The 25000-nt window shown below is 34.5% G+C and overlaps 2 protein-coding genes across 2 annotated transcripts in view; one reads left to right on the plus strand and one right to left on the minus strand.

Annotated features, from left to right (window-relative positions):
• Positions 1-8549: 8549 nt before the first annotated feature.
• LOC119592579 (transmembrane protein 214-like) lies at positions 8550-24072 on the minus strand. Its single transcript, XM_037941461.1, has 14 exons — positions 23900-24072; positions 18165-18319; positions 16395-16586; positions 15915-16043; positions 15204-15357; positions 14863-15092; positions 14473-14574; positions 14139-14250; positions 13854-14002; positions 11501-11624; positions 11063-11159; positions 10338-10494; positions 9968-10119; positions 8550-9739 (listed from the first exon to the last, which is right to left on the minus strand). Exons 1-14 carry the CDS (start codon positions 24027-24029, stop codon positions 9601-9603), a joined length of 2022 nt encoding a protein of 673 aa, XP_037797389.1. The 5' UTR covers positions 24030-24072; the 3' UTR covers positions 8550-9600.
• A 524-nt stretch (positions 24073-24596) lies between these two features.
• LOC119592590 (pre-mRNA-splicing factor SLU7-like) overlaps positions 24597-25000 on the plus strand; it is a 4932-nt gene continuing 4528 nt past the window's right edge. Inside the window, exon 1 of the mRNA XM_037941472.1 lies at positions 24597-24742. The gene's annotated coding sequence lies outside the window, so the exon portion shown is untranslated. The remainder of the gene's footprint in view (positions 24743-25000) is intronic.

Here is a 25000-nt window from a genome sequence, read left to right on the forward strand (position 1 = left end):
TGCATGTATACATGTGTGTGTGTGTGTGTGTGTGTGTGTGTGTGTGTGTGTGTGTGTGTGTGTGTGTGTGTGTGTGTGTGTGTGTGTGTGTGTGTGTGTGTGTGTGTGTGTGTGTGTGTGTGTGTGTGTGTGTGTGAAGTACAGACAGGCAGAAATTGAAATAAAAACATAAAGTAAAAAAAAAACATATAGTATCTTAACAACCTTATGAGGTATATCAGTCAAGATTGAAAGGTTAAATTATGCAATTCGCCTTTCAAATAGCAATGGTAAATATGCTTGCAAATGTTAATCATACAAAAACCAGAACCCATGTTGACAATGAAGCTATATATATATTCAACAAAATATATTCATCTTTTTTTTGGCAAAAGAAATCGTTGAATCGGCGATCGTTCTCTACTTTCTATCAAGCCAACATGCAATAAAAAAAAAGGTAACACATAACTTCACAACCATAAAACATCCTCCAGAAATCAAACATTTGCAACCTTTTGATCGAAACATACGGTGGGAGTTAACATCATGTTGCAAAGGGATGAACTGGAAAAAGTATTTAGTAGATTCGTAAGGTGTATGAAATGAGTTTGCAGGCGATCGGTACACTTGGGAGTTAAGTGGATTTTTTTTTCTATTTCTTTGTCATGTCTCAGAGAATTTGTCACGAGTCTCTGAGAACCTAGCAGTCAGGGCGGAAATGTTTCGTGGTGAGTATCGTTTGGTAACATACGATGAAAGCTTTATTTGCAGAAAAAAAATCAAACACTTTCCTCATGAAACAAGTTTGGGATATTTTTAGTCTGATGCTACCTTTATTTCAAGTTCTAAGTTCTCACTTCTTCAGTCCTTGTTTCAGACTAGCACTTATCCCAATCTTTCATAAAGTACTCATGTACTCCTTGTCATAAAGTTTAACAAAAAATACTAACTGACACCATCACACTTTTTTCCCTAATACCACAAAAAAAAAAAAAAAAAAAAAAACGTGTGATGGCTGGAAGAAATTTTTCTTTTAAAGTTTATTTTTTTCTTTTCTTTTTTTTATCTGCGCACTATTCTGTTCAACTGGTAAAGTAAAGAAAATTACGAAAAAAAATCTAGAAGCTAATTATCAAATATATTTTCTGTTTCCTTGTCTTTACGGTTACGGGTGACCGTGATAACATAATTGAAATAGTGATCATAAAATTTCTTGACAATCATGAAAAAAAGCTGAATTAGTCAAATTAGAACTTGCAGATAACGATAGTAATAGTCGAATGTAACAACAGTCATCGAGACAATAGTAGCAATAACAATAACATTATGATAGCAATAAATATTGTACACATGGCAATAATATTGATATAATAATAACAGGATTATCCTCATCATAATAGTAACGTTGATGATAAAATCCTAATAATACAAATACTAAACTAATTATATAACAACGATAATAATAATCATAATAATGTACTAATTCTATCATAATAATAACAATAATAATAATAATGATGATGATGATAATATTAATGATAACAAGATGGTAAGTAATAGTAATAATAATAATGATAAGAGTGAAGTATGATTATTATTAATTATTATTATTATTATAAGCATTACTGTTGTTTCTATATTTACTATTATTGACATTATCATAATTGTTATTATTATTATTATTATTATTGTTATTATTATGAGGATTATTATTGTTGTTGTTATTCTTGTTATTATCATCATTATGAGTATTACCACTATTACTTTTATTATTATCATTATAATTATTATTATTATTTGTATTTGTATTATCAATGTTATCACTATTATTATTATTGTTATTATTATTATTGTTGTTATTATTATTATTATTATTAGTAGTAGTAGTAGTATTGGTATAATTATTTATATTATTATTATTATTATTATTGTTATTGTTATCATTATTAGTCATATTATTATTATCAACATTATAGTTATCATAATATTATTATTAGCTGTAGTATTAGTATTATTACTATTACTTCTACTAGTAGTAGTAGTAGTAGTAGTATAATTATCATCATTCTTGTTATTATTATTGATATTAATATCATTATCATCATCATCATTATTATTATAATTTATTATTATTATTATTATTATTATTATTATTATTATTATTATTATTATTATAATCAGTATCATCATCATCAGCATTACTATCATTATTGTTATTATTGTTATTATTATCATTATTAGTGCCGTTGTTTTTGTTCTGCTGTTATTATTTTTTATTAATATTATTATTATTACTATTATTATAATTACTGTTACTATTATTACTATTATTAGTATCAATATCATTATTTCTACTATCATAATAACTATCATCATTATCATATATTATTATTATCACCATTATTATTATTATTACTATTATTATTATTATTATTACTATTATTATAATTACTGTTATTATTAATATTTCTATTATTACCATTATTATTATTATTGTTGTTCTTGTTATGACTATTAATGTTATTATTATTATTATCAATATCAATATCATTATTTCTACTATTATTATTATTATCATCATCATCATTACTATTATTATTATCATTATCGTTGCCATTACTATTATTATTATTATCATTGTTGTTGTTGTTGCTATTATCATTATTATTATTATTATTATTATTATTATTATTATTACTGTTATTATTATTATTACTGTATTATTATTATTATTATTATTATTATTATTATTATTATTATTATTATTACTACTACTATCATTTTTATTCTTATAGTAATTGTTATGATTGTAATGGCAATATTAATAGTAATAATAAAAACAATAACAATGATAATGCAAATAATAATATAAATATTGATATCAATATTAATAGTGATAATAACAATTATCATTATTCTTTTGGAGATTATTTTTCCCTTTTTACTATCATTATTCTGTTCAATTTATGATTCCATATCATCATCATCACTATTATTACTACCATTAATATTACTATCAATATTACAGTTATAATTATCAATATTATTGCTATTATTATTGTAATTATTATTATTATTATTGTTATTATTATTATTATTATTAACTTATTCTTCTTGTCATTGTCACCATCATTATCAGTTTATTATAACCATTATTGTTATCATTATAACACACACACACACACACACACACACACACACACACACACACACACACACACACACACACACACATATATATATATATAATTATTATTATTATTATTATTATTATTATTATTATTATTATTATTATTATTATCACGATAGCAGTAATGATAATATATATAATATCACAAATGATATTATTAATAATTGCCTTACGACACAGCTCGAAACTTACATATTGCCCCTCCAGCGTAAAACAAGATGAACTATTCAAGTAATTTCTGCTCCAAGTATGCTTTGAAGTGGAGCTAGCTGGCGCTACCTGTTTTTAATCACGGCAGAGGCAATGAGATTTCGAAGCAAAAGAAGTATATCTTCCAAATAAAAACTTCACCAATGTTCCAGACTGTTTTCTTTTTCTGTTGTTTTTTCGCCTTTGACAAAAAGATCAGAATCCTCACAACCCTGTGATATTCACAAAAACTTGATCTCAAGCTGAGGTCAAAAACGGCATCATGCAGGAGGCTTTGGGCGACGTTCGACCTCGTCTTTGCTTCTCCTCCCAGCTTATTAACATTCCCCATTTCTCTCTATTTGTACAGTCATTGTTGTGTCATTTGACATCACATACTGTTGTATAAACACTTGGTGTATTCGAACTACAAACAATATGAAACAGGTTTCGAAATATGCGTTTTGACTGTCCTCGGTTGCCATTTTGCTTTATCTTTCATATGTAGAATCCTCCTTTCCATACTTTAACTGCCATTTCCAATGTTACACATTCTCTTCCTTCCTTTTGTGAGCTAATTTGTCCACCACAGCCATTTCGGCTTCTCATTTTCCTTATCCTTTTCCTATGTTTAAGAGACAAGTAAAGTCTTTCATGTTGACCAGCTAGTACCCGGACGCACATTAGCTGAGTCACTGTATCCTCATCTTCCTCTTCGTCCAACCCCCTCCTTCAAGTATTTCAAACCTGAACCTCTGGTCATGATTGGAGTTTTAAAAAAGACAAAGAAGTGCTTTGTAATGTCCAGAAAAATCCAGTGTGGAGCACCAGGATGACCATCAGCAATTTCCACATCTTGCACCCACTGCATATCCCATATGGCCGGATTACGTCATGTTATCATGTCTATGATCATTGTCTCGTTTAACTTTCATCTTTGTTTAAGCATTAAATACAAGGTTCTGACAAATGCATTTTAAACTATTGCAACGTACATCAATTCTTCACTTTGCCGCTGATAAGCCAAATAGCATAACTATTGTTAAAGTATCATTCACTGTATCTCACCCGAACAGGAACTTCAAGGGAAATTAATATTATGAGGAACTCTGAACGAAATTTGAATATTTACCTTCAAATTTCGCTGTACATGTATGAAATATGATATAAGCTACTGCTGAAGGGAAAACATTTTGTATTTTCGTTCCCGTCTGTGATACTAATGCATTTCTAACTTTGATAAACAAATAATTACAATACCAACAGCGTCTCATAACATAACAATAGTTCGGTATGAAATTTTAAATTGAGACAAATTGCAACCAGCATGCAAGTGTGCCGCGATTACCCTTTTAGTATGTCGCATGGTTGTTTGCTCTAGAAGTTACTGCCTTTCAATTTGGAAACACTAAGTAATGGTAGTTTACCCTAGTCAAAAGTTTCCTGTTTCAAACGTCAGTAGTTTATACATTTTCACATAAACATAATGACTATACAGAATGCAGTTGGTGTTGCAGGACTTCAGGATATATTTTTAGTGTATTGCCAGGCTTCAAAGGCCACAAATCACTGTTTTAGGATGTACACTTCATTCACTAATAATACTGAGGATAGTGGAATTCATAAATCCCTGCAACAAGTGTTATGCAGTTCTTTTTCAACATATAACAATGTCAAGTGACGGTTTATATAATATAAAAAAATCAGTACTAAACTTCTGGAATATTATTTTACTTATTGAAAAATTTCTGCTGTGTCAACATCTAAGGTTATAAGCAGCATATATTCAAATTATATTGGTAGTGTGAGGCTTGGGGACAAAGCTTCCAGGTAAGGAAGTGATATATAACATCAAGGGTCATATGGCACTGGTACAGTATAGTAGTTAAAAGGGTAAGGAAATGGTTAATGGTTAAAAGCAAGATAAATGTGCTAGACATCTAAGGTCATGTAGCACTATAGTTAATGTTTGGGAAGGGTGGTTGAGTTAGTGATTAGTTGTCTAAGCCGGGCAAAGGAATTGGTGAGTGAAAGGGTTAGAGTCGGGTGTGGTAAGGAGTTAGATTAGATGGAGGGTATGTATGAGGAAAGAGAATAGGTTGTTGAAACAGAAAGTGTGGGATTCTGTAAGGATGTCTGATAGGTTGGGAGGTCGGTGAAGGGAGGATAGGTGGGGGAAAGCAGAGGTAAGTATGGACGAGACATAAAGGGAATGTGGGGAAGAGACAGAATGATAATTGGGGATTGGTATTGGAGGATGTGTAAGAAAGGTCTCTTGAAGGCATACAATAGATGGGTTATAAGAGGATAGGATATGACAAAGGTCAGGTCTGTGGGAGCGGAAACCGCGAATATTCCAATGAAGGATAGTTATACTTTAGTGATATAGATTGTAGTACGCTTTGGAGATTTTGAGGGGGACGCAGCTAGAGGGTGGGATAAGGACCAAGAGGTCTGAGATGGGAGAGGTGTGGGAGTTGGTGTTCTACTAGGAGGGGTATTAGGAGACAAAGGGTCTGTGGAAAGGGATATTTGTGATATAAGGGATTCACGTATGTATCAATGAGGGAGTGGAAGGGATGGAGGGGATGATGGGAGGGTTACATAAGGGATTCACGTGTGTATCAAGGAGGGAATGGAAGGGATAGAGGGGATGGTGGGAGGGTTAATGTGGGCGGGGTTGGGTCGGGGGGGATGGGCTTTGTTGGGAGGGGTTAGGAGGATAGGGTGTAGAGGGGATATCGTTAGGAGGAGGATGGATATCAGCAGTTACTTGCAGTGTGAAAGGAGCAGGAGTTGTAAGATTTGAAGGTTGAGTGTCAGTTTTCATTAAGTAATCTTGAATATTTTCAATAGTTTCTTCTGAGGAGTTGGTTGGGGAGTTTTGGGGGATAAAGGATTTCTTGTGAGGGGGGGAAGAGAGGATTGGTGTCTCAAGCGTTGGGGCAAAGGAAGGTGGAGGTGTTTGTGTGGTAGGGGAAGAGGGGGTGGAACGTTTGTTCTGTCTGTTACGGGTAGTGCGAGGAGGGAGAGGGGAAGGTGTTGGGGTTGTAGTGGTGATTGGAGTATCTGTAGTAGAGATTGGAGTGTCTGGGTTTAAGATGGCAAAAGAGTTTGACTGGGGAAGGTAGGAGGTAGAAGAGGGGGAGTTAGATGTAGGGGGGGTGGGTTTATGAGAATTGGTAGAATGAACAGTATTACTGGAGTAAGGAGTAAGAGAGAAACCACGTCGACGTGTTTCCTGTCTGGCTTCACGTTGTGTGAGTCCAAGTTTGAATCTGAGAGTTGCTACCTCAGACTCAAACTTGTAGGTGAGACAGCCCCTATAAAATACATTATGGGGGCCGCCACAGTTGGCACATGTGCGTGATTGTGCAGAGCAGTTAGATCGGGTATGGCCAGGTTGGGCACATAGTGGGCATCTGGCTGTGGAACGGCAATGTTTGGCTGGGTGTCCTAGACGCCAATAATTTTGGCACTGACGTGGAGGAGGTTGGTATGGACGAACAGGGAGGGATTCTCCTCCTATGTAGACGTTAAAGGGAAGGTCATGTCTACGGAAGGTAATTTTGGCTATATTAGTGGGTTTCTTTCGATGACCTCTGGGGGGAATGGAGTAGCATTGTACTGATGTTGCATCATAGTCTGTGAGACAGGCAAGTAGGTCTTCTCCACAGTCTGACCAATCTTTGTCATAGACTGGACAATTTGCTTGGGAGATTGAAACTGTTCCGGTGCAAGTATTGAGGGTTGGATGGGGTTCTGCAAGGATGGGGTTACCATATATGTCTGTTAGTTTTGTTAATGCTATAGCTTGGTTTTCGGATGTTACTGTGACAAGACGGGAGCGGTCGGGTCGGCTACGGAAAGAGACTTTACCTACTTGTTTTTGGAGACATTGTTGGAAGAGAAGGGTGTTGTCAGAGTAGGGAGCTGTGGAAGGGATCACGAACAATCGGTCCCATTTGGCTGCGCTAAAGAGAGTATTCAAGATTGTTGTAGAGATAGGGTAGTAGAAGGGCGGGGGCGTGACGAAGATGGAGTAGTGTTGAGGGAGGTAGTGTTATGGAGAGGTGGGCAATAAGGCTGTAAGGTATTAATAAGGGAGGATGGGGTGGTTGATGTTGGAGGTTGTGGGGATAGAGGTGTTGAAGTTGAGCATGCTGGAAGAGTGGAAATGTTCCTTAAGGGTTGATTGTTGGCTACTGTACTAGTAGGCATTGATGAGGGGGTAGTTATTGCAGTGTTCGGAGCCGTGGTCAAAGGAGAGCCTGGGGTCAGGGAATCGGGTGGGTTTACATCGTTGGGGCTATTTGATAAAGGGGCAAGCCTCATTGCCCCTAATAGTGGGGATATGTTTTCATTACTGGCCATGGTAAACCTGGGTTATGTTGGGGATAAAAACAGGGTCCCCTTGAGGGGTAAGGGCTAGGTAACTAAATCAGGGGAATACCATGCCCATGGCTCCCTCAGGCCGTTCAGGACTGGCACAAAGTCAGCCTTTCATCCTTTTAGCACGGCTCTCACACCTTAGGAGGTGGATAGCAGAAGGGTTTGGTGAAGGGACAGAAACAAAAAGTGGGAAGGAAAAAAATACCATGCAAAATTAGTTGAGTCGAGGGCTGAGTCCCAAGGTTGGGGAGTTCCCCATCATTGGGTCCCAGTCTCCGCCTCCTAAGCCCCCCCACAACAACAACGGGCAAGGGATTGGGGGGGAAGGGTAAGGAAAGAGTTGATGATTAGGGTAAAGTTACAGGTTGAACAGTACTAGAGGGTAATATGGTAGTGAAAAGGGTAGAGAGGGGGACTTCTGGAATTGGTACATGGTTGTTTATTTCTTTAAAGATAATCATAGACTACACTAAAGTCTTGTATACTTTTATACTGTTACTGTATATGTACTATTGATAATTTAAATTATTTCTTCTGAAATGCTGAATAAGATATTATTCCTTAGTAACAGTATCAATGCTAAATTCAACACAATTTTAATTCTTTCCTCTAATGATTAACTTACAAGTACTTTTCTTGTACTTCAGGAATAATGAAACTATATGATAGAGAAAATTATTTAATTCTTTATTCTTACAGGCTAGGTGGGTTTTTTTATCCATGATATTCATTATATTTAAATAAAAATAACATTTTCAGAAAATATATATCAGGCTCTTTCAAGACAGTAAAGATAAACTTGTGTTTGGGAGAAAGAAATTTATTTGTCTTATGGTGTACAGAATATTACAAAAATGTTTTTTTTATTATTATTGTTATTTTCAATTGAAGCAGTAAAGAAGGCATGGAAATGAGATCAAGAAACCAACTTACAAAACATCAGATTAAACCAGATCCTGAAATTCCCTTCTTATCTCTTACCGCTTCTAGAATAGCATGGGATAATGAAGTTTAACATCACAAATCTTCTCTTCAAAAAGCATTGGTGTTCATCTACACAAAATCCCAACTAAACCAGTACAGTTATTCACAACTCCATGTAAATTTTTTTTTCTTTTTTTCTGACACAACAAAACTGATCATTCCACTAATAAAGTGTGACATGTATGAAACAGTATTGAGCAAGTGTCAACAAATTACACAATGAAATTGTTTATGAATAGTTTCATATCAAAATCTGTCATACTTAATTTCCTGTAAGAACATACTCATATTACTGATAAAAATAATAATTTGCTTCACACCTAAAAATGTATTTACACATCTTCCATAGTGATCTTATTGTTCTTCCATAAAGTGACCACTGAAGTGTACTAGGTGCCAATAACACTACATGAACTAATATTTTAAATTACCTACCTTATGCAAATGAGTTTAAATACATCAATACATATAATATGGCAATAAATATGTAAATATCAAATGGTAACAATAAGGCACAAGTCACTTTCAAAAGATATAATGGATTGTAAGGATTGTAACCAATGCTGTTTATGAACCAAAAAATATATCCACCAGCATAGAGGTTCTGGCAGCATACACTTAAAAAATATATCAGAAACTCATCTCAAAAAAGTACTTGATTCTTAATATGCACCTTACTGGCACCAAATTTCGAATTAACTGTAATATGATACCCCTGTCAAGTGTGACCCTCTATAAATAACAGAGGCCCAGATTTTCTTCACTAACCAAAAGCATTACACCAAAAATATTTAACGGTATCCCAAAACCCATTAATAAATTTATAGCCCTACAACTTTCTCATTTACAATCCACTTACTAAATTGTTACACAGTCTTACCACTAACATGCGCTTTATCATCTAAAGCCATGAGAAGGTTTGTATGGACTCTGAGAATGACTTCTGACACTTTGTCAAAAGCTCCAACAACATACTGGTATAGATTTTCTGGGGCTAAGGGGCCTCTGCAATGAAAAGGAAAACCATTATACTGTATGTAAATTAATTATGATATCCAAATATTACATATACTAGGTTTCATGAAGGAACAAATCGTCTCACAGCAGAGACAAAATAGTTAATAAATAGAAATAACTAGAGGAGATGGAGGAGCAGCAAAATAAAAGAGAGTAGAATAACATTGGAAAGGATATTGTGAAAGGAGAACAAAAATTAACCTAAAAAATACTTACACAAATACTCGTGACATCATAAATTCCTGAATATTTAGCAAGTAGGGTCTAGCAGTATTTCCAACGGAAGATGCAATCGAGCAGACACCATCAACACCAGCACTCCCATAGTAGATTACAGACTCACTCAATCCAGGGATGGCAGTATCCAACTATAACAGAAATGGGTGGAAAAAAAGTCAGCAAATAAATAAATCAGTTAAACAAGGCAGATATAAAGGATGAGAAAATTTGATTTTTCCATGTTACCGATTCCTGATGAAAAAAGTGGAAAGCAAATCTATTCACTAGACTTATACAACAAACGAGTTATCTAAAAAACTCTCAGATTATATTTTGAAACAATTATTACCTATTATATCAGACTCACTTTTGTTTTAATGACAGGGATGTACTCTGAAGTAGACTCAACTCCACTCATTATATAGCCCCACACTGCCTCTGCTTTGGCTAGAACCAGCAGTAAGTATGGCCCAGCCAGTTCACATCCACGACTATAGTATAGTGGAATGTTTAGTATACACCATCTGCAAAATGAGAGAATAATGATTAAATTTACTGACTTATTATGCAATTATGGGTACTGGCTTCCTCGGGAATTCACATTTTTATCATCTGTGATAAAATGAAGAGCAAGTAATTAAAATTTATCATTCATGTCTTTTAATAATAATAATAATAATAATAATAATAATATTATTATTATGAAAATAATAAAAGGAGAAGGAAAAAAAGAAAATTAAGAAGAAGAAGAAAAAAGAAAGAGGAAAAAGAAAACAGTGACGAAAAAGCAAAAGATGAGGAAATAAGGAATATGAAATAAAATGGAAGAGAAACAAAGAAAAGAAGAAAAAACACAAAAAAAAAGAGAAAAAGAGAATAATCAAAATAAAAGAGGAAATAGAAAAGAAAGAAAAGTAGAAAAGAAAAACAAAAAGGTAAGAAAAGAAAAAAAGAAGAAAACAGAAGAAAAAGAAAAAAAAAAAAATTAAAAGAGAAGAAAAAAGTAATGATTAGTAATGACTGATTCTAATATTTAGTCACTTTATACTTTCATTGAAAAGAAAGAAAATAATGAAAATTTAAAATACTCACTTGTACGACTGAATAAACGACTTTTTCAGTGTTCTTCCAACAACCTCAATATATGGCACAAGTCCAAGCTTCTCAAATACCTGGCCAAGCTTTGATCCTGATAAAAGTTAGCAAGATAAATACATGTAAACATTAAATTATTATATAAATCTACAAATTTCTTAAATAAATATAAACATTGACATTAAGGTTTATGTATAATTCTATTTAATATTCTATTATTCAGAATAGCAATGATATACTGTATTTTTTGGTACAGTAAATGCACATGCCTATATATTTTGTGTATGTTTGAAAATATTTGTGTGGCATACAAACTGGTGTATGTTATGTATATATCAGGCATAACATTAATGTTTATGGGTACATGTGATCTGCTTGAACACAAATATATGCAAAAGTGTATAAAATTATCTTGCAAAAATAAAGGCAACTTACCATAAAAAGACCCTGCACTTCTTATATCCCAGACAATGACTGTTACAAGAAGTATAACCAAAAGCTTTGCCATATATGGTCGGGATGTTTTCTTTTTTGCAACCTTCATTTCCTCCAGCAAAAACTGAAATTTCATTACATTACTTCATTAGAACTTTAACAATATAAAAATACATTTCAGAAACCTAAATATCACCTACTAGTTCTAGCATAAGAGTCTACAGGCACAATCTGCTTTGCAAGCAGAGAAATATATTTTATAAAGATATCTGAAAATTCAAAATACACATAAACCAGAATGAGTACATTAAACATGTAATAAGTGCAATCAAACTCCAAACTAAAACCAGAAACTCTATATACTATGGAAAATTACATAATAAAAAAAGTCTAGACAGCAGACTGAGGACACTGTCATTCTAGGTATACAAAACAGGACCACCTACCCACCTGCATGAGTGGAGGTATGAGGTGTTGCACCTAGCTACCCACACAAAATGAATTATATAATAAGCCTCATACTCTCACAAAATAACAGTTTTCAGAACACTCTAATTCTCGGGTAAATGTCTACTTACTTAATTTCACAAAAAATGAAAATCATAAAGACTATTTATATACACCATCTTATCAATTTCACACAAAATGAAAATCATAAAGACCATTTCAAGTTCATATATTTAAATATATAATGCATGGTTACACCAGAAAAAAGCATTTTGAACTTCCCACAAACCACTGTCTATTAGCTACATCATAGCAGACATGTGAATTAACCTATATTGAAAGAAACTCACCGCAGATATTTTGAAGGGCATACCCTTTATGATGATTTCAGTCAGTATAGCAAAAACAGACTTTTTGGCCAAGACATTACTTTCCGCATGCTTCAACTTTTCATCAAAAATCAAATCTTGCGACTGATTCTCACTTTCATTATTATATTTGTTTTGCTTTAAAACATCTGACGATGATTGTGGTTTCCCTACATTTGAGCCAGATAAGATCTTCTCTTCAAACTGCGACTCTAAATCACTGATTTTTATGCTAAGAATATGCTGTTCGCATTCAAGAGCTCTAAATGTGTCCTGCAAGATTTCACATTTATTACTGATCACTTCTACCTGATCACAAACATGGCTGAGGTGATTCACCAAACGTTGAACTGTGAACACAACAGCTTTCTGAACTTTTAGTTTGATCGGTGATAACTCTGCTAATTCTGAACTCAGATCTGTTGGACACATTGAATCTGGTGTTTGTGAAGCAGGTGTTTGTTTTAAACTGTCTACTTCATTCTTTGAAACCATATCAGAAGGTTTCATGCACTTTCTTTTGTGAAGTACATTTCTTTTTTCAATGCTTAAATATTTCTTTCCTTCCCCAGTGGAAAACTTACTGCTGCTGCTGCTGCCTTTTCCAGAGGTAGAGCTACGTACAAATTTAAATACATTTGCAGAGCATTTAATCTGAGGTTCAAGGAGATCCTCCTGACTGCTGAAGACACTGCCATCTGTTTCTGGTATTCCACTGCTAACTATACCATCACTGACATCATATTCATCATTCAACAAATCCTCTGAACTGCTACACCCACTCCTTAACTTCCAAATGTCTGAACCACTTCTACAAAATTTTCCCTTTTGAAGAGAGTTAGCATGGTAATCCAACAGATCTTCCTTGCTGCTTAAAGAACTATCTTCAGTTGAAGCATTTTTACTCTGTCTTCTTCTATGTTCCCATGAGGAATTTCTCCTCCGACTTCTTCCATAGCGGTGGAATGAATTAGAGGCGCGTACATATGAATATCTCAATGGCACTTCTTCTGACTCATATTGCTTAGCATTAACTATGGGACTGGGTGATCTTGATAAGGGTACAGAAGCATGCCGCATTCTTCCTTTATGATCAAGAGCTGTATATCCACATATCTTTGTATACATGATGAAAGGGCTTCAAAAAGACTTGTTCATATGCAACTGACACTAATTATCAAATTTCATATTGTGTTGTAAATTTTGATAAATGTACACCAGTGTCTCTTGTCTGCATCTGCGCACAAAACCATCAATACTATCCACTCACTTCTTGTATGGAAGATTAAGACACTAGTGAAGCCATACATACAGGGAAGCCACATTATCTTTTCCTTGTTACTTCCTCATATATCTTACATACATAGTACATTTACTTATTAAGCTTTTGCTTTACACTCCCAAATATATATGCAAAATGGAGGTAAATTTTAAAAATAATTATAATATATTAGTGAATTAAAATTAGAGATTTCCTTTTAGATGTTGCTCTAACATAATAGACGTTATCTTTTGATTTATGAAAAGAGACACCTTACCTTTGTTGCTTTACTAGCTTCTCTAGTTCCAGCTACTGCAGATGCTTTTTGTAACATTTTTTCATTTGCAGCTGCAAAACCTTCTATCGTTTCTAGTACCTCTTGTCTCTTGATACGCAAACTCTGACTTAAAATCTTCCATTCTTTACCTGTAATTCATTTATCATAACCATTAATTTAGACTTATATAGCAAATAAAAAAAATTACAAGGCAATAAATATAAACTTGACCTAATGTCAACATTTATATATATACCACACACAAACATATTTGCTTTTCTATACCTAAATGGACGAGTAGCAGGGCAGACTGAGGCAGATGCTTGAGGTACATCTGTGACCAAGTTTTCCAGCAATGTGGGTCCTGTGTCAGGCACTGAACCAAGCAGGTTAGCAACTGTGTAGAGGAAATAAGTATATTTAAACAAAAAGAAAATAATAAAAATAATGAATAAAAAAATAAAGATAAATAAATAAATTAGATCTATCACGAACAATATTAATCTCCAGACTAAAAAAGCAATCAACTACTATTATTCCACATAGTGACCCAAATACAACAAGATACTAAACACTGTTTTCTGAAATACAGAAAAATCTAGAAGGCTAAAGAACTAACCTCTACTCTTAACAGATGTGGTGCACTTGGATCGAGTCGTCGCAAGAAGGAGGGGAAGAAATTGCGAAGAGTTACTTCTGGACGTGAGCTAAAGGCAGTGGTCTGAAAATTAAGTTTTTCAATTCACCACTGGATCATGTAAAATTCATGTAAAAGCATACCAATAATACCTGCACTTCAAATGTAAATTTACACCTACTTCACTCATTCCTAAATAATTTCCAAGGAGTGTAAACTACTGTGCATGTGAATAGTTCACTTGAGTATTTACAAAAAGAATACATGCACAGAAATATATGTTGTCATCTTTTTATTTCCCATTCTATCTTCATGTTCCTCACAAATATATACTACAGACTTGGAGCAAATAATTTGTAAATGCATAATTACCTTCACTTTTGGATAGAGAGCAAAAAGTTGTCTTTGGATTGGTTTTGATAGTGACCCTGAGTTGCACCATGTGAAGTCTAGAATGGAGAAAAACTCTCGCACCCCCAAGACTTTTGTACTGTCTTCGCCATCGCCACCACCTCCTCCCCCAAACACACTACTCCCATAGTCTACCACAAATGAGGAGTAGTTCTTCAAACCAATAATCGGCACCATCATCTCAAGCCATACTGAAATAACAATGATATTTTGATTTTTAGAATTTCTATAGACATACCAATGAACATAAACTTTTAAAGATCAATAGCAGCAAATGGATAAAAAATTTAATTAGCAATTACCTTTTAAACCAACATTGAAGTCATTGATCCCTGCCTGTCCAATAGCCCAGAGTAAGGAGAGGCAAGTGGGTGTTTGGGACTGAAAACTCTGACGCAACTCACAATATGCTGGCAAGTTCATCACACATACATGTGGACGGTGCATTGACATGATCTGTTGGAAAGGGTGAAAACTCTTTATTTTACTTAAATTTTTAGATGTACAAAAAATCCTTTTTTAACACATTAGTGCAGTACATGCACTCACCACTTTAGTTTTGTTTTATAAATTTTGTTTACACATACACTTGGCAACTAAGGATTCAATTAATTCAAGGAATAGAGTAAATAGGCAAGATCAGGTAGGCTTAGTAACTGACTCTTTGGTGACTTATAGAACCAGCTATGTGTAAACAAAATGAATAAACTAAAATCACTATGGGTGTGGATACAACACGTACACATGTCCTGCCGGTATTAGTAGGTTAAAGAATTCCCAAATAAAACATTTTAGAATTTTACACTTCATTACAGGACATCTTTCAAACCCTGAAATTATCCCTCATTTCTTTTCATTATAAAACAAGAAATTCCCTCAGCTTTTATTACACTGAAAAACTGATGGTTTACAGTATTTTTTTTTTTTCTTAAAAGTTAGCATGTCCTCTGAGAATCAACTCAACTTGTTTGCAATTTTAAGTATTTGTGTTCAAGTTATATAGTTAAAATTACCTGAATGAAAACTTTGTATCCAGCCACACTTAACCCCTTCACTTGTTCTTGCACCATGGATGTTACACAGTGTTTGTGGAATGCTGCAAGCACCTTGTCATTGCAACCGGAGAGGGTCTGTAGCAACAGCTGTAGAACAAAGAATACAACTATCAAGAAAAGGCTTTGTCTATTTATTTTCCTTCAACATGATTCTACAATAACTTAATTTGGCTTACTTTTGGTAAAGCAAATATACCAGAATAAAAGTTTTTAATATTCATGGAAAAAAAAAAAAAAAAAAAAAAAAAAAAAAAAAAAAAAAAGCATAAGAAAGTGAGAGACTCACTATGAAAGAGTGAGAAAGACAAACAATGAAAATGAGTTTGTCTAGACATGACATATGTCAATTATAAGTATTGTCATAATTCATATAAAAAAAGATGCTTGGCTGCAGTGTCTGTATCTAAGCAAGACTATGGATGCACTATGAGGTCTTACCTTTTTGACTTGGGAAGACACAAGTGAAGTGGGATACGAATCTGGCTTCCCCTTGAATGTTGGATCTGGCATATGCACTGGGTTTATGCGAACATTCAAATAGGAAGCTAAATCCTTCAGCCAAATCAGTGGAGTATCCAAGAATCTTGCAGTAACAACATCAAGAAGGTTCTGCATTTCTGCTACATTCAGCTGAAGAAAAAATATTGAAAAATAACTATTAACTAAAATAAATATTTCAAAATGTAAACACTGTAAAAGTCCTATATCTTATATAGCTATATAGCCAGATAGATAAGAGAGACAGATTGTGAGATATACTATAGTTATTTGCAGATGCATCAATATGCACTTGGAACTATGGCATCTTTAAATAAAAGGCAATATAGCTTAATTGCTGATCAATTCGCCCATTGGCACTGAGTATATATACACTACCTACTGTAGTGAACTTGTGAATTTTGTTTGCACAAGTGCTCAGCCACCAAGGAGTCAATTTATTATTGACATTATAATTACAGAATTGTTATTAACAATACCTACTGAATCTTGGTGATGAAACCATCACCTCATGGAAAATTTGGGCTGCCGGCTGAGGTGAAGGGAATGTGCCTCCATGAAAATAAGTTGCACAAAGTTCTTGGATGAAGATTTGACTCAGTGGGGATTTAGGAAGGGGTTCTTAAATTATTTCATCTGGTAAATGAGTGACTCCAAAGACACTATTTCCATGTTCAGGCTCTATTCCTGCCCACCATGACCAATAGTGCAGAATGTTTTATAGAAAACTGAATAATATGAAAATATAAACAAATTACACAAATAACAAAATGATACTAATTATTATTCCATGGACTTGAAGACTCCCCAAAGAGATATGGAGTCTGTGCAAGGAAAACAGTTTATTTACCATCATGATACAGCATAACAAATGTTAAATACAGATGTGGGGACAGGAAAAGAAAAACAAAAAGACCCCACCCCCATGAGAAGACATCCACATTACTTAGATGCAACAGGTTAATGCAGCCTTGGATGGCCAATTTATTTTTTCTACAGACTACATTTTACTTATTAATCACTGGCAATGCAAAATTCCAATTTTACAAAGAGTGGTTTGGAGTATAAGGGAGAAATAAATATTTTTCTATAAACCAGATGTATCAAATTTGAAACCCTTAGAGGATCTATTTTCATTCCAGCTATCATCTTGAGGACAAACAAGAGAACACCAATGGTTCCCTAGGGTGAGCTTATGAAAAACCACCTGGTATATTTTGCCAGAATGTACATAATTGAGGTTTGTTTGTCTTTGCTTGAGCATGAGGCTTGAAGGAATTGCTGCAGCAAGGCTTGCTTGATAAGAAATATTTTTGTACTGGATTTCACACCATGGGCCATCCATCACAGATTACAGGACTTTTCAAGCAGATTTGGATAGAAAATATGTTTATTTTTGAAAGCAGCTGCAGGTGTCTTCTAAACTGTTACCTGATAAAGTATGCCTGGTGATTATTCTTAAAAACACATATAAATGAAAAAACAGTTAAGTTACTAGTTCTCATACATGCAAACATATATGATCTTTATCATTGTGGGAGAAAAACAAAAAACAAAAAAGACTAAAAAATGTTAAAAGTGAAGGCTATGAAAAAATCAGCTTACCAAATTGATCTCAAACAAAATAAGTCATCCCTTTGCAATAATACAGTCAGAGATGCCCTGTACAACATATCCACTGCTCACCAAAGCCCAAAATCACATCCTCACCTTGCGTATAGCTTCCTCCAAAGTACCAGGCTGACGGACGCTGTTACTTTTCTTCTCTGGCTTCTTCTTCTTCTGGTCATTTTTCTGTTCATTTTTTACCTTTGGTGAGGCAGGTTTACGATTTTCTTTCCCTTCTCTTGCTGGCTCAATTCGTCCTGGAATTGAATATTTTTTTTAAACTGGTGGGAAAGACAAATATAAAAGCTATGAAAAATGGATTCTTCATATTAATTGTACAATAATACATCAATAATAAACTGAAATTATACTAACTAAGACGGCCACACTACACACATTCATGAAAATATCATAGATTAGTGTTCGTAGATGTAACTCACATGTACTTAACATTCTCAAGTATTTTCTTACATTCATTTTTTACACTTCATCATGCAATGAAATCCTACAAAATAATAATGTAAAATATGCATATGCTGAATGTCATTTGTCTAATGTAAAAATACCAGCATTTTTAACAATACAATTTTGACTCTTGTTGTGAACTGAACTGAGTGTGATGTCTTGTTCTTGTGTTAGATGTAACTATGGGAACACTAACTTCATATTAAATTTTGAAGAAAATACTGTACTATACTTATATACTATTTGAGTGTTGTCATGAATTTTGGCATAATGAGGGGGTCCAGGAACTTGCCCCCAACAGGAAGACATCCCAGGGGAAGTTAGTTAGAACTTGCCCCCAGTAGGAAATGTCCCATGGGAAGGGTATCCAAGGGCTTCCCCTGAGAGGGAGTTAGGAAGGTGGGTGCATCTCCCCCTCCTGCATCAACCCCCAATTCCTGATGGGTCCTCCAAGAGTGAAGGGAGTAAAAGGAAAAAAACACAAATACAGGTGCAGGTGCCTTAGTTAGATTTACAATACAGATACATACTGATAAAAACAACAACATGATTGATAGTCTGTGAATGCCACTCCCCACATTACTTTACTTTTCAAAACTTATCAATTTAACAAGTAAATTTCATATCTTCTGTGATCTAAAATACATAAAATAAATCTTCCTTTTTGCATTTTTAAATATTTTAGATATCTTTGAAATGAAAATAACCATTCTAAATGCTATATCTAAATCCTATGAGCACAATCATCAAAATAAGAAAAGATACTATTTTCTATGATTATCAAATATGATCCTATTCCCAAACCTTCAAAGACCTTTTCCAATGAAAAACAGGAATAATGAATCCCTCTTCATGAAATCTGATCCCACACATGTACACAAACCAATCTTGCATCAAGGCTTGCTGTCTTGCAAGTGCAGGATCCAATATCAGATCCTTAACCACTCTATAACCAAAATTATAGGCAGTGGTTAGAAGATTGACACTTGATACTTCATTCAACACATCCACAGATTTAATGCATGATCTGTGTACTAAAATATGTTTAGAACTGGTATTGACTGGGTCCTTCCTCATCTCAGAATACAAAATTTCTGCTACTGTGCAAGTGCAAGGTCATATTCTTAGTATGCTGTTAACTCTATACCTTTCTTCTATTTCAAATTCTTGCACTTTGCAGACTTTCCCTTTCTTTACATATTCATTCATCCCACTTTTATAACAGATAAACAAGCTTATGGAAATAACCATAAAAATATATACTAGAAATATATTTTGACTCACTGAAAGTATGAACAATGTTCATTGCAACAAATGTAGAAAAAGGTAAGAGTAAGAATTAATATCTACACAACATGAGATGTATCTGATGTGTTCAATTTTATCTTCATTGAGAATAAATATTTTTTCTGATGAAACTATACTCGAAATGCATTCAACACATTTCTCATGTTATTATAATGATTCTCATTTATAACTTTTTACAGGTCACAGTGACCTTTTTTCTGGCCTTCTAACAAATCATGAGTTAAAGTATAGGAGATCAATGGGTACAGTTTCTATTTCACACAGCAGTCTGGTACAGGGTAAACTCTGCCTGTAAAGAATAGAATGAGAGAAAATAAGACTTTTCACTTATGGTATTTCCTTCGCATGTTGACAGTAAGACAGTTGTGAAACATGTGATGCTTTATTATATATTTACAAGAAAATATAATGTTATTATCATAAAGAAAGGGAAAAACTACATTCACTATAGCATGAAATAATCTTTACAGGTAAAGAAAAATGTCAGAAATAAAGAAATTAGTTTACAATTAATGCAGTGCAGAAAATAAGTCCACAGTGATCGGGTGGGGGTCTGGGTGCAAAGCCCCAGATTAAGAAGGTTTTTGGTTCATATGGGGATGTTTGTGGATTCCAGGAATTGCTTAATATCAGGGGGTGTAGTCACTTCATAAACAGTTAGCTGTAGACAACTTTCATTAATATCATTTGTGACTGAAAATAACAACAGATTGATGCACATCATAATGTGAATAACTGAAACAAGGAATAGATAGCTGTGTGAAAAAAAAAAAAAAAAAAAAAAAAAAAAAAAAAAAAAAAAAAAATACAGATCAATGCATGTTATACCTAGAAGGAAATATTTTACTCTCATTCTATTTGGTGTTACTGATCATGTGAAAGTAGAGAGAGAATATAAAAAGAAAAAGTAGTACTCACATTGTGTACCTCTAATAAGCATTTAAATTTCTTGCTGTAATCCAAATTTTATAAGTAGCTCACAATGGTTAGCCCTGTATCAAAGCACTACTTTGCATGTATATTCTGTTACTACGAAGAGTCAAAGAAAGCATACCAAATACCAGATGCACTAAGTGAGGGAAAAATTGAAGATCATATCCTTATAGAGAACAATGTAGTCACTGGTACAAGAAACAATCTGCAGACACAAATGGTAATGCCACGAATAGGGGGAAAAGACTGCAGAAAGCGTTGCTCACAGCCTAAGTCCATGCAGTGCTATTGAGTTTCAGCTCCATCTTGCCATACATAATGAGGAGCAGACAATTTTTTCAAGGGTTTTTTAATCCATCCCCTCAGACAGTGCCCAAAGGGCACACCCAGTCGCGGCAACTTAGATTGTTGAATGGATTTTGTGAAGGCTAGTCTGCAAATCTCTCGACCAATGTCATTCAAGAAATTTTGGTAAATATTCAGAATACCACTGCATGACCGATTACGAAAGTGGTATTGATGGATTCCTCTCACTCTCTACTACCCATATATATAGAGAGATTATGCCACAAAATCCTCCATAATACCCACTACCTTGACCACAACAGCTGGGGAGGGCATGAATGGCACCAGGGAAATTGTTGGGTAAAATATGAATAACATACATAGAAATAGCCGCTATATAGTCAAATGCAAGGGGCTATGCCCCCTGCTCTGGAAAACAAAGAATTCACCACATATGTAGAGTAGGACAGAGCATAGGACATACTCAGCATCAGGCGCCTCGACATGTTGGTTATGCGCTCTATCTTACCATGAATACATGAGGGATTTTTTGTCTTCCAGGGCAGGGGTTGGGGGCAGCAGACCCCCAAGAAGGGATCTGCATCAGACAATATAATGATGTATTTTACCCCACAATTTCCTTGGTACTTTTCATACCCTCCCTGCAATCAGGGTCAAGAATGTGGGGTTTGGGGGAGAGGGGCTCTGTTGGAAAGGTCCTACATATATGGGTAGTTGAGGAATCAATTGATATCACTATCATCATGATCGGTCATGTGTAGGTATTCTAAACAATTACCAATAATTTTATGAACCATAATTTTATCATCCTGAGACAAAAAAAATCTTGTTAATAATAGTTTTCTTACTCTTATGGAACAATAACTATAAAATTATACGATATGAAAACACATTCATTTCTAAGTTTCACACAGCCATCCAAACTTCTAACAATTCTTTCCTTCAATTATCCACTCTTATTATTTTCCATCACAAATGATATAAAGGACAGTACTGGGTATTGCCTATGTAGTGACTGTACCTCTCTGAGAATAAGTCCCTACTACACAAGCCATTCCTAGGAAATCCACAAACATTGCCATCTGGGCCAAAAACCTTCCTAACCCAGGGGCTTTGCTCCCAGGCCTCCATCTGATTGCTGCATTTCCCCACTGGAGACTCCACCCCTTAGTCCCTCACCCAATTGCCATGGACTTACTCCCCACGCAGCATTTATCATGACCCATTTTCTAAATTATTGAGGTTAGTTTTGGCCTATACAGATTATTTTCTGTATCAGTGAGTGTAGTTTTCTATTTTGTTATTATAGTGTCATTACATATTCCTGTAAATGTATACCAAAGCATTATGTGTTGCACAACTTTCCCATTAACGACTTGCAAAGGTGCTACCATAGATGAAAAATCGTATTTTCAGTCATTCTGTCCATAACTGGCAAATCTTACCTTGGACTAAACGGCTGTGGAAAACAAACTACACCGAAAACAATGTATAACAACCTCATCATCATCAATAACGGTATGCTCATGTTTGAGCAGCCGTGGACCTCTCCACCATCCTTTGCCACTAAACTCGATCTTACGCTTTTCTTTCCACTTGTACCATCGACAGCCCACAAATATCTTTGATATTGTCGCTCAGTCTTGTCTTTGGTTTGCCTCTTCCTCTGTTCCCTATCACCATCCCTGTCAGCAAGTCTTTCTCAATACTTTTACTTCTCATCACATGACCAATAAACTTTAATTTCCTTTTGTTCAAGATGTCCAACAGCCGGTCTTTACAATTCATTTTTCTCAGCACTTCATCATTCGTCTTCTTCTCTGTCCAGCTAATACGCAGTACTCGTCTGTAACACCACATTTCAAAACTATTGATCTTTTTCTTGTCTATCTACTTCAGCACCCAACACTCAGAACCATATGATGCAATTGGGAAAACTAATAAGTTCAATAACCTCAGCTTTGTCTGTAAGGTAATGCTTCGGTCTTTCCAGATGTTATTGAGAGCAATTGTGGTGTTTTTGGCAATGGCAATTCTTCTTTTTATCTCCGGTGAATCATTATATGTATTAGTTAAAACGGCTCCAAGATAAGTGAACTCTTTCACATTTTCCACAATCATTCCATTGATTGTAACATGTTCATCATTGTTCATTGCCGGTTATCTTTGAATCTTCATGATCTTAGTTTTCTTGGCATTAAGAAACAAGCCAGCCTTTTCACTTGCTTCTTTAACTGTATTTAGTAGTTGTTGTAGTTCAGTGATACTGCTGGCAATTAAAACTATATCATCGGCGTACCTCAGATTTCATATTTTGTATCCTCCATCATCCACAGTTCTTTCAAAATTTTATAGAGCACCTCTCATAATTGTTAGGGGCAAATGAACCCTTAAACATATACCATCATTTTGGCCTAAGTAAGGCTTGGGTGTAACAAAAGGTGCCAATATGGTCATTTCCAGGACAACAGATTTACATATTTACAATACAGTTGGTAACTGTGTTAGCTGAAGCCTTTCTCAGAAAGAGATCTACATGAAGGGACTGCAAGACAGACATACATATGCTAAATCTAATTTAAAAGTTAGCTTGATTTATTCATAACTTTCAAGACAATTTCTTCAATAGTAAAGAAATTGTGTATAAAGGACTTCCTTCATCATGTTTCAACAACCCAAAATCAATCAGTAAAGCTACTTATATACTATATGGAAAGCCAGACCTACCTTTAAACATAAAAGGGAAATAGTAAGACAGGATTTTCACTTTCAAGCCAACAAACATATTTACACCTAATTCCAACCAAATGTCCGGGATTTCTCACCTGTATCTGTGAGCCGCAACGCCTTCTCCATAAACTGCCTCTTTTCTTCCTTGTTGAGTTTGCCATTTGCGACCGTTTTACTCTTCTTCGAGCCTCTCACCACTAATTCCCACTCTCCGGCACCTGCCATGTTGGAGGTCCTGCTGATGGAAGTGACGGGTGGGGTACGGGCCCAACGGATTTCGGGCTGTTGTTTTGGATTTTTTTTTTGGAAAATCGCCTGTTAAAAGGTATTTTGAGGCTGTAACGTATTTTTTACATTTAATTGATTGGTTTTATTATTTTGTACTATTAATGACGTGTGTACTGATGAAGATGAAGGAAAGGGGCTTAAAATATTTTTTGATATTTTCTGCATAATTTATAAGGAGCATTACAATATAAAGATATAAATGTGTTGTAGAGTTACAAGAAACATTTTAACATAGATTAATAACCTTGCAGTCACATAACTTTACTTAAAAGGAGGAAATGTTACAAAATATCAATAATATTTAAAGACAACTTAGATATGCAAATAACTTATTTAAAAATATTGAAAAATATATTTTCTCTGAATATTCTTGATATTTCATTATCTCCTAGCTTGTATGACATGAACGATGACAACTCATATATGTAATGGATGATCTGGAGTAATACGTGTCCCTTCGTGTTCTCTACCAGAGAAATCCGCGTAAATCCACGAACGCTTGTATGCGACTCACGAACGCATCCAAATCCAGCTGGAATCTTATGCGAACGCTCGACTATAATAATGTCGTACCATAACATCGCCACAGCCATTTAATTGTTGAGTTTTCTCTGTCGTGAAGTAGTTTTTCTCTTTTGGGAGTGTTTACAGTAAGTTTTAATTGTTACTGAAATATAGAAGATGTGGAAAGTATATGAAAACGTGTTATTGACCTCATTTATCGTACTGAAATGTAGATATATGGCTATGTAAACAAGTAGTAATTACATTTGGTAATTGTAAAAACTGGATTATTTTGTTTTCCATTTATTTCTTCCTTCGATCCCGTATAGTCTAGGGGCAAAAGTGGGGAACAGAAGTGTTTGGGGGACACGAAGAGACTTTCACACTACGCGCTTTGATTTCAG

The sequence above is a fragment of the Penaeus monodon genome, chromosome 3, assembly GCF_015228065.2.
Source record: "Penaeus monodon isolate SGIC_2016 chromosome 3, NSTDA_Pmon_1, whole genome shotgun sequence".
Taxonomy (NCBI): domain Eukaryota; kingdom Metazoa; phylum Arthropoda; class Malacostraca; order Decapoda; family Penaeidae; genus Penaeus; species Penaeus monodon.

What these genes read in the sequence shown, in the direction of transcription:
- LOC119592579 (XM_037941461.1), bottom strand. Translation starts at nt 24,029, where the DNA reads ATGGCAGGTGCCGGAGAGTGGGAATTAGTGGTGAGAGGCTCGAAGAAG. An exon ending in CTTCAATGTTGGTTTAAAAG is followed by an intron (nt 15,093 to 15,203) that starts GTAATTGCTAAT and finishes TTGTTATTTCAG; the next exon opens with TATGGCTTGAGATGATGGTG. An exon ending in CACATCTGTTAAGAGTAGAG is followed by an intron (nt 14,251 to 14,472) that starts GTTAGTTCTTTA and finishes TCCTCTACACAG; the next exon opens with TTGCTAACCTGCTTGGTTCA.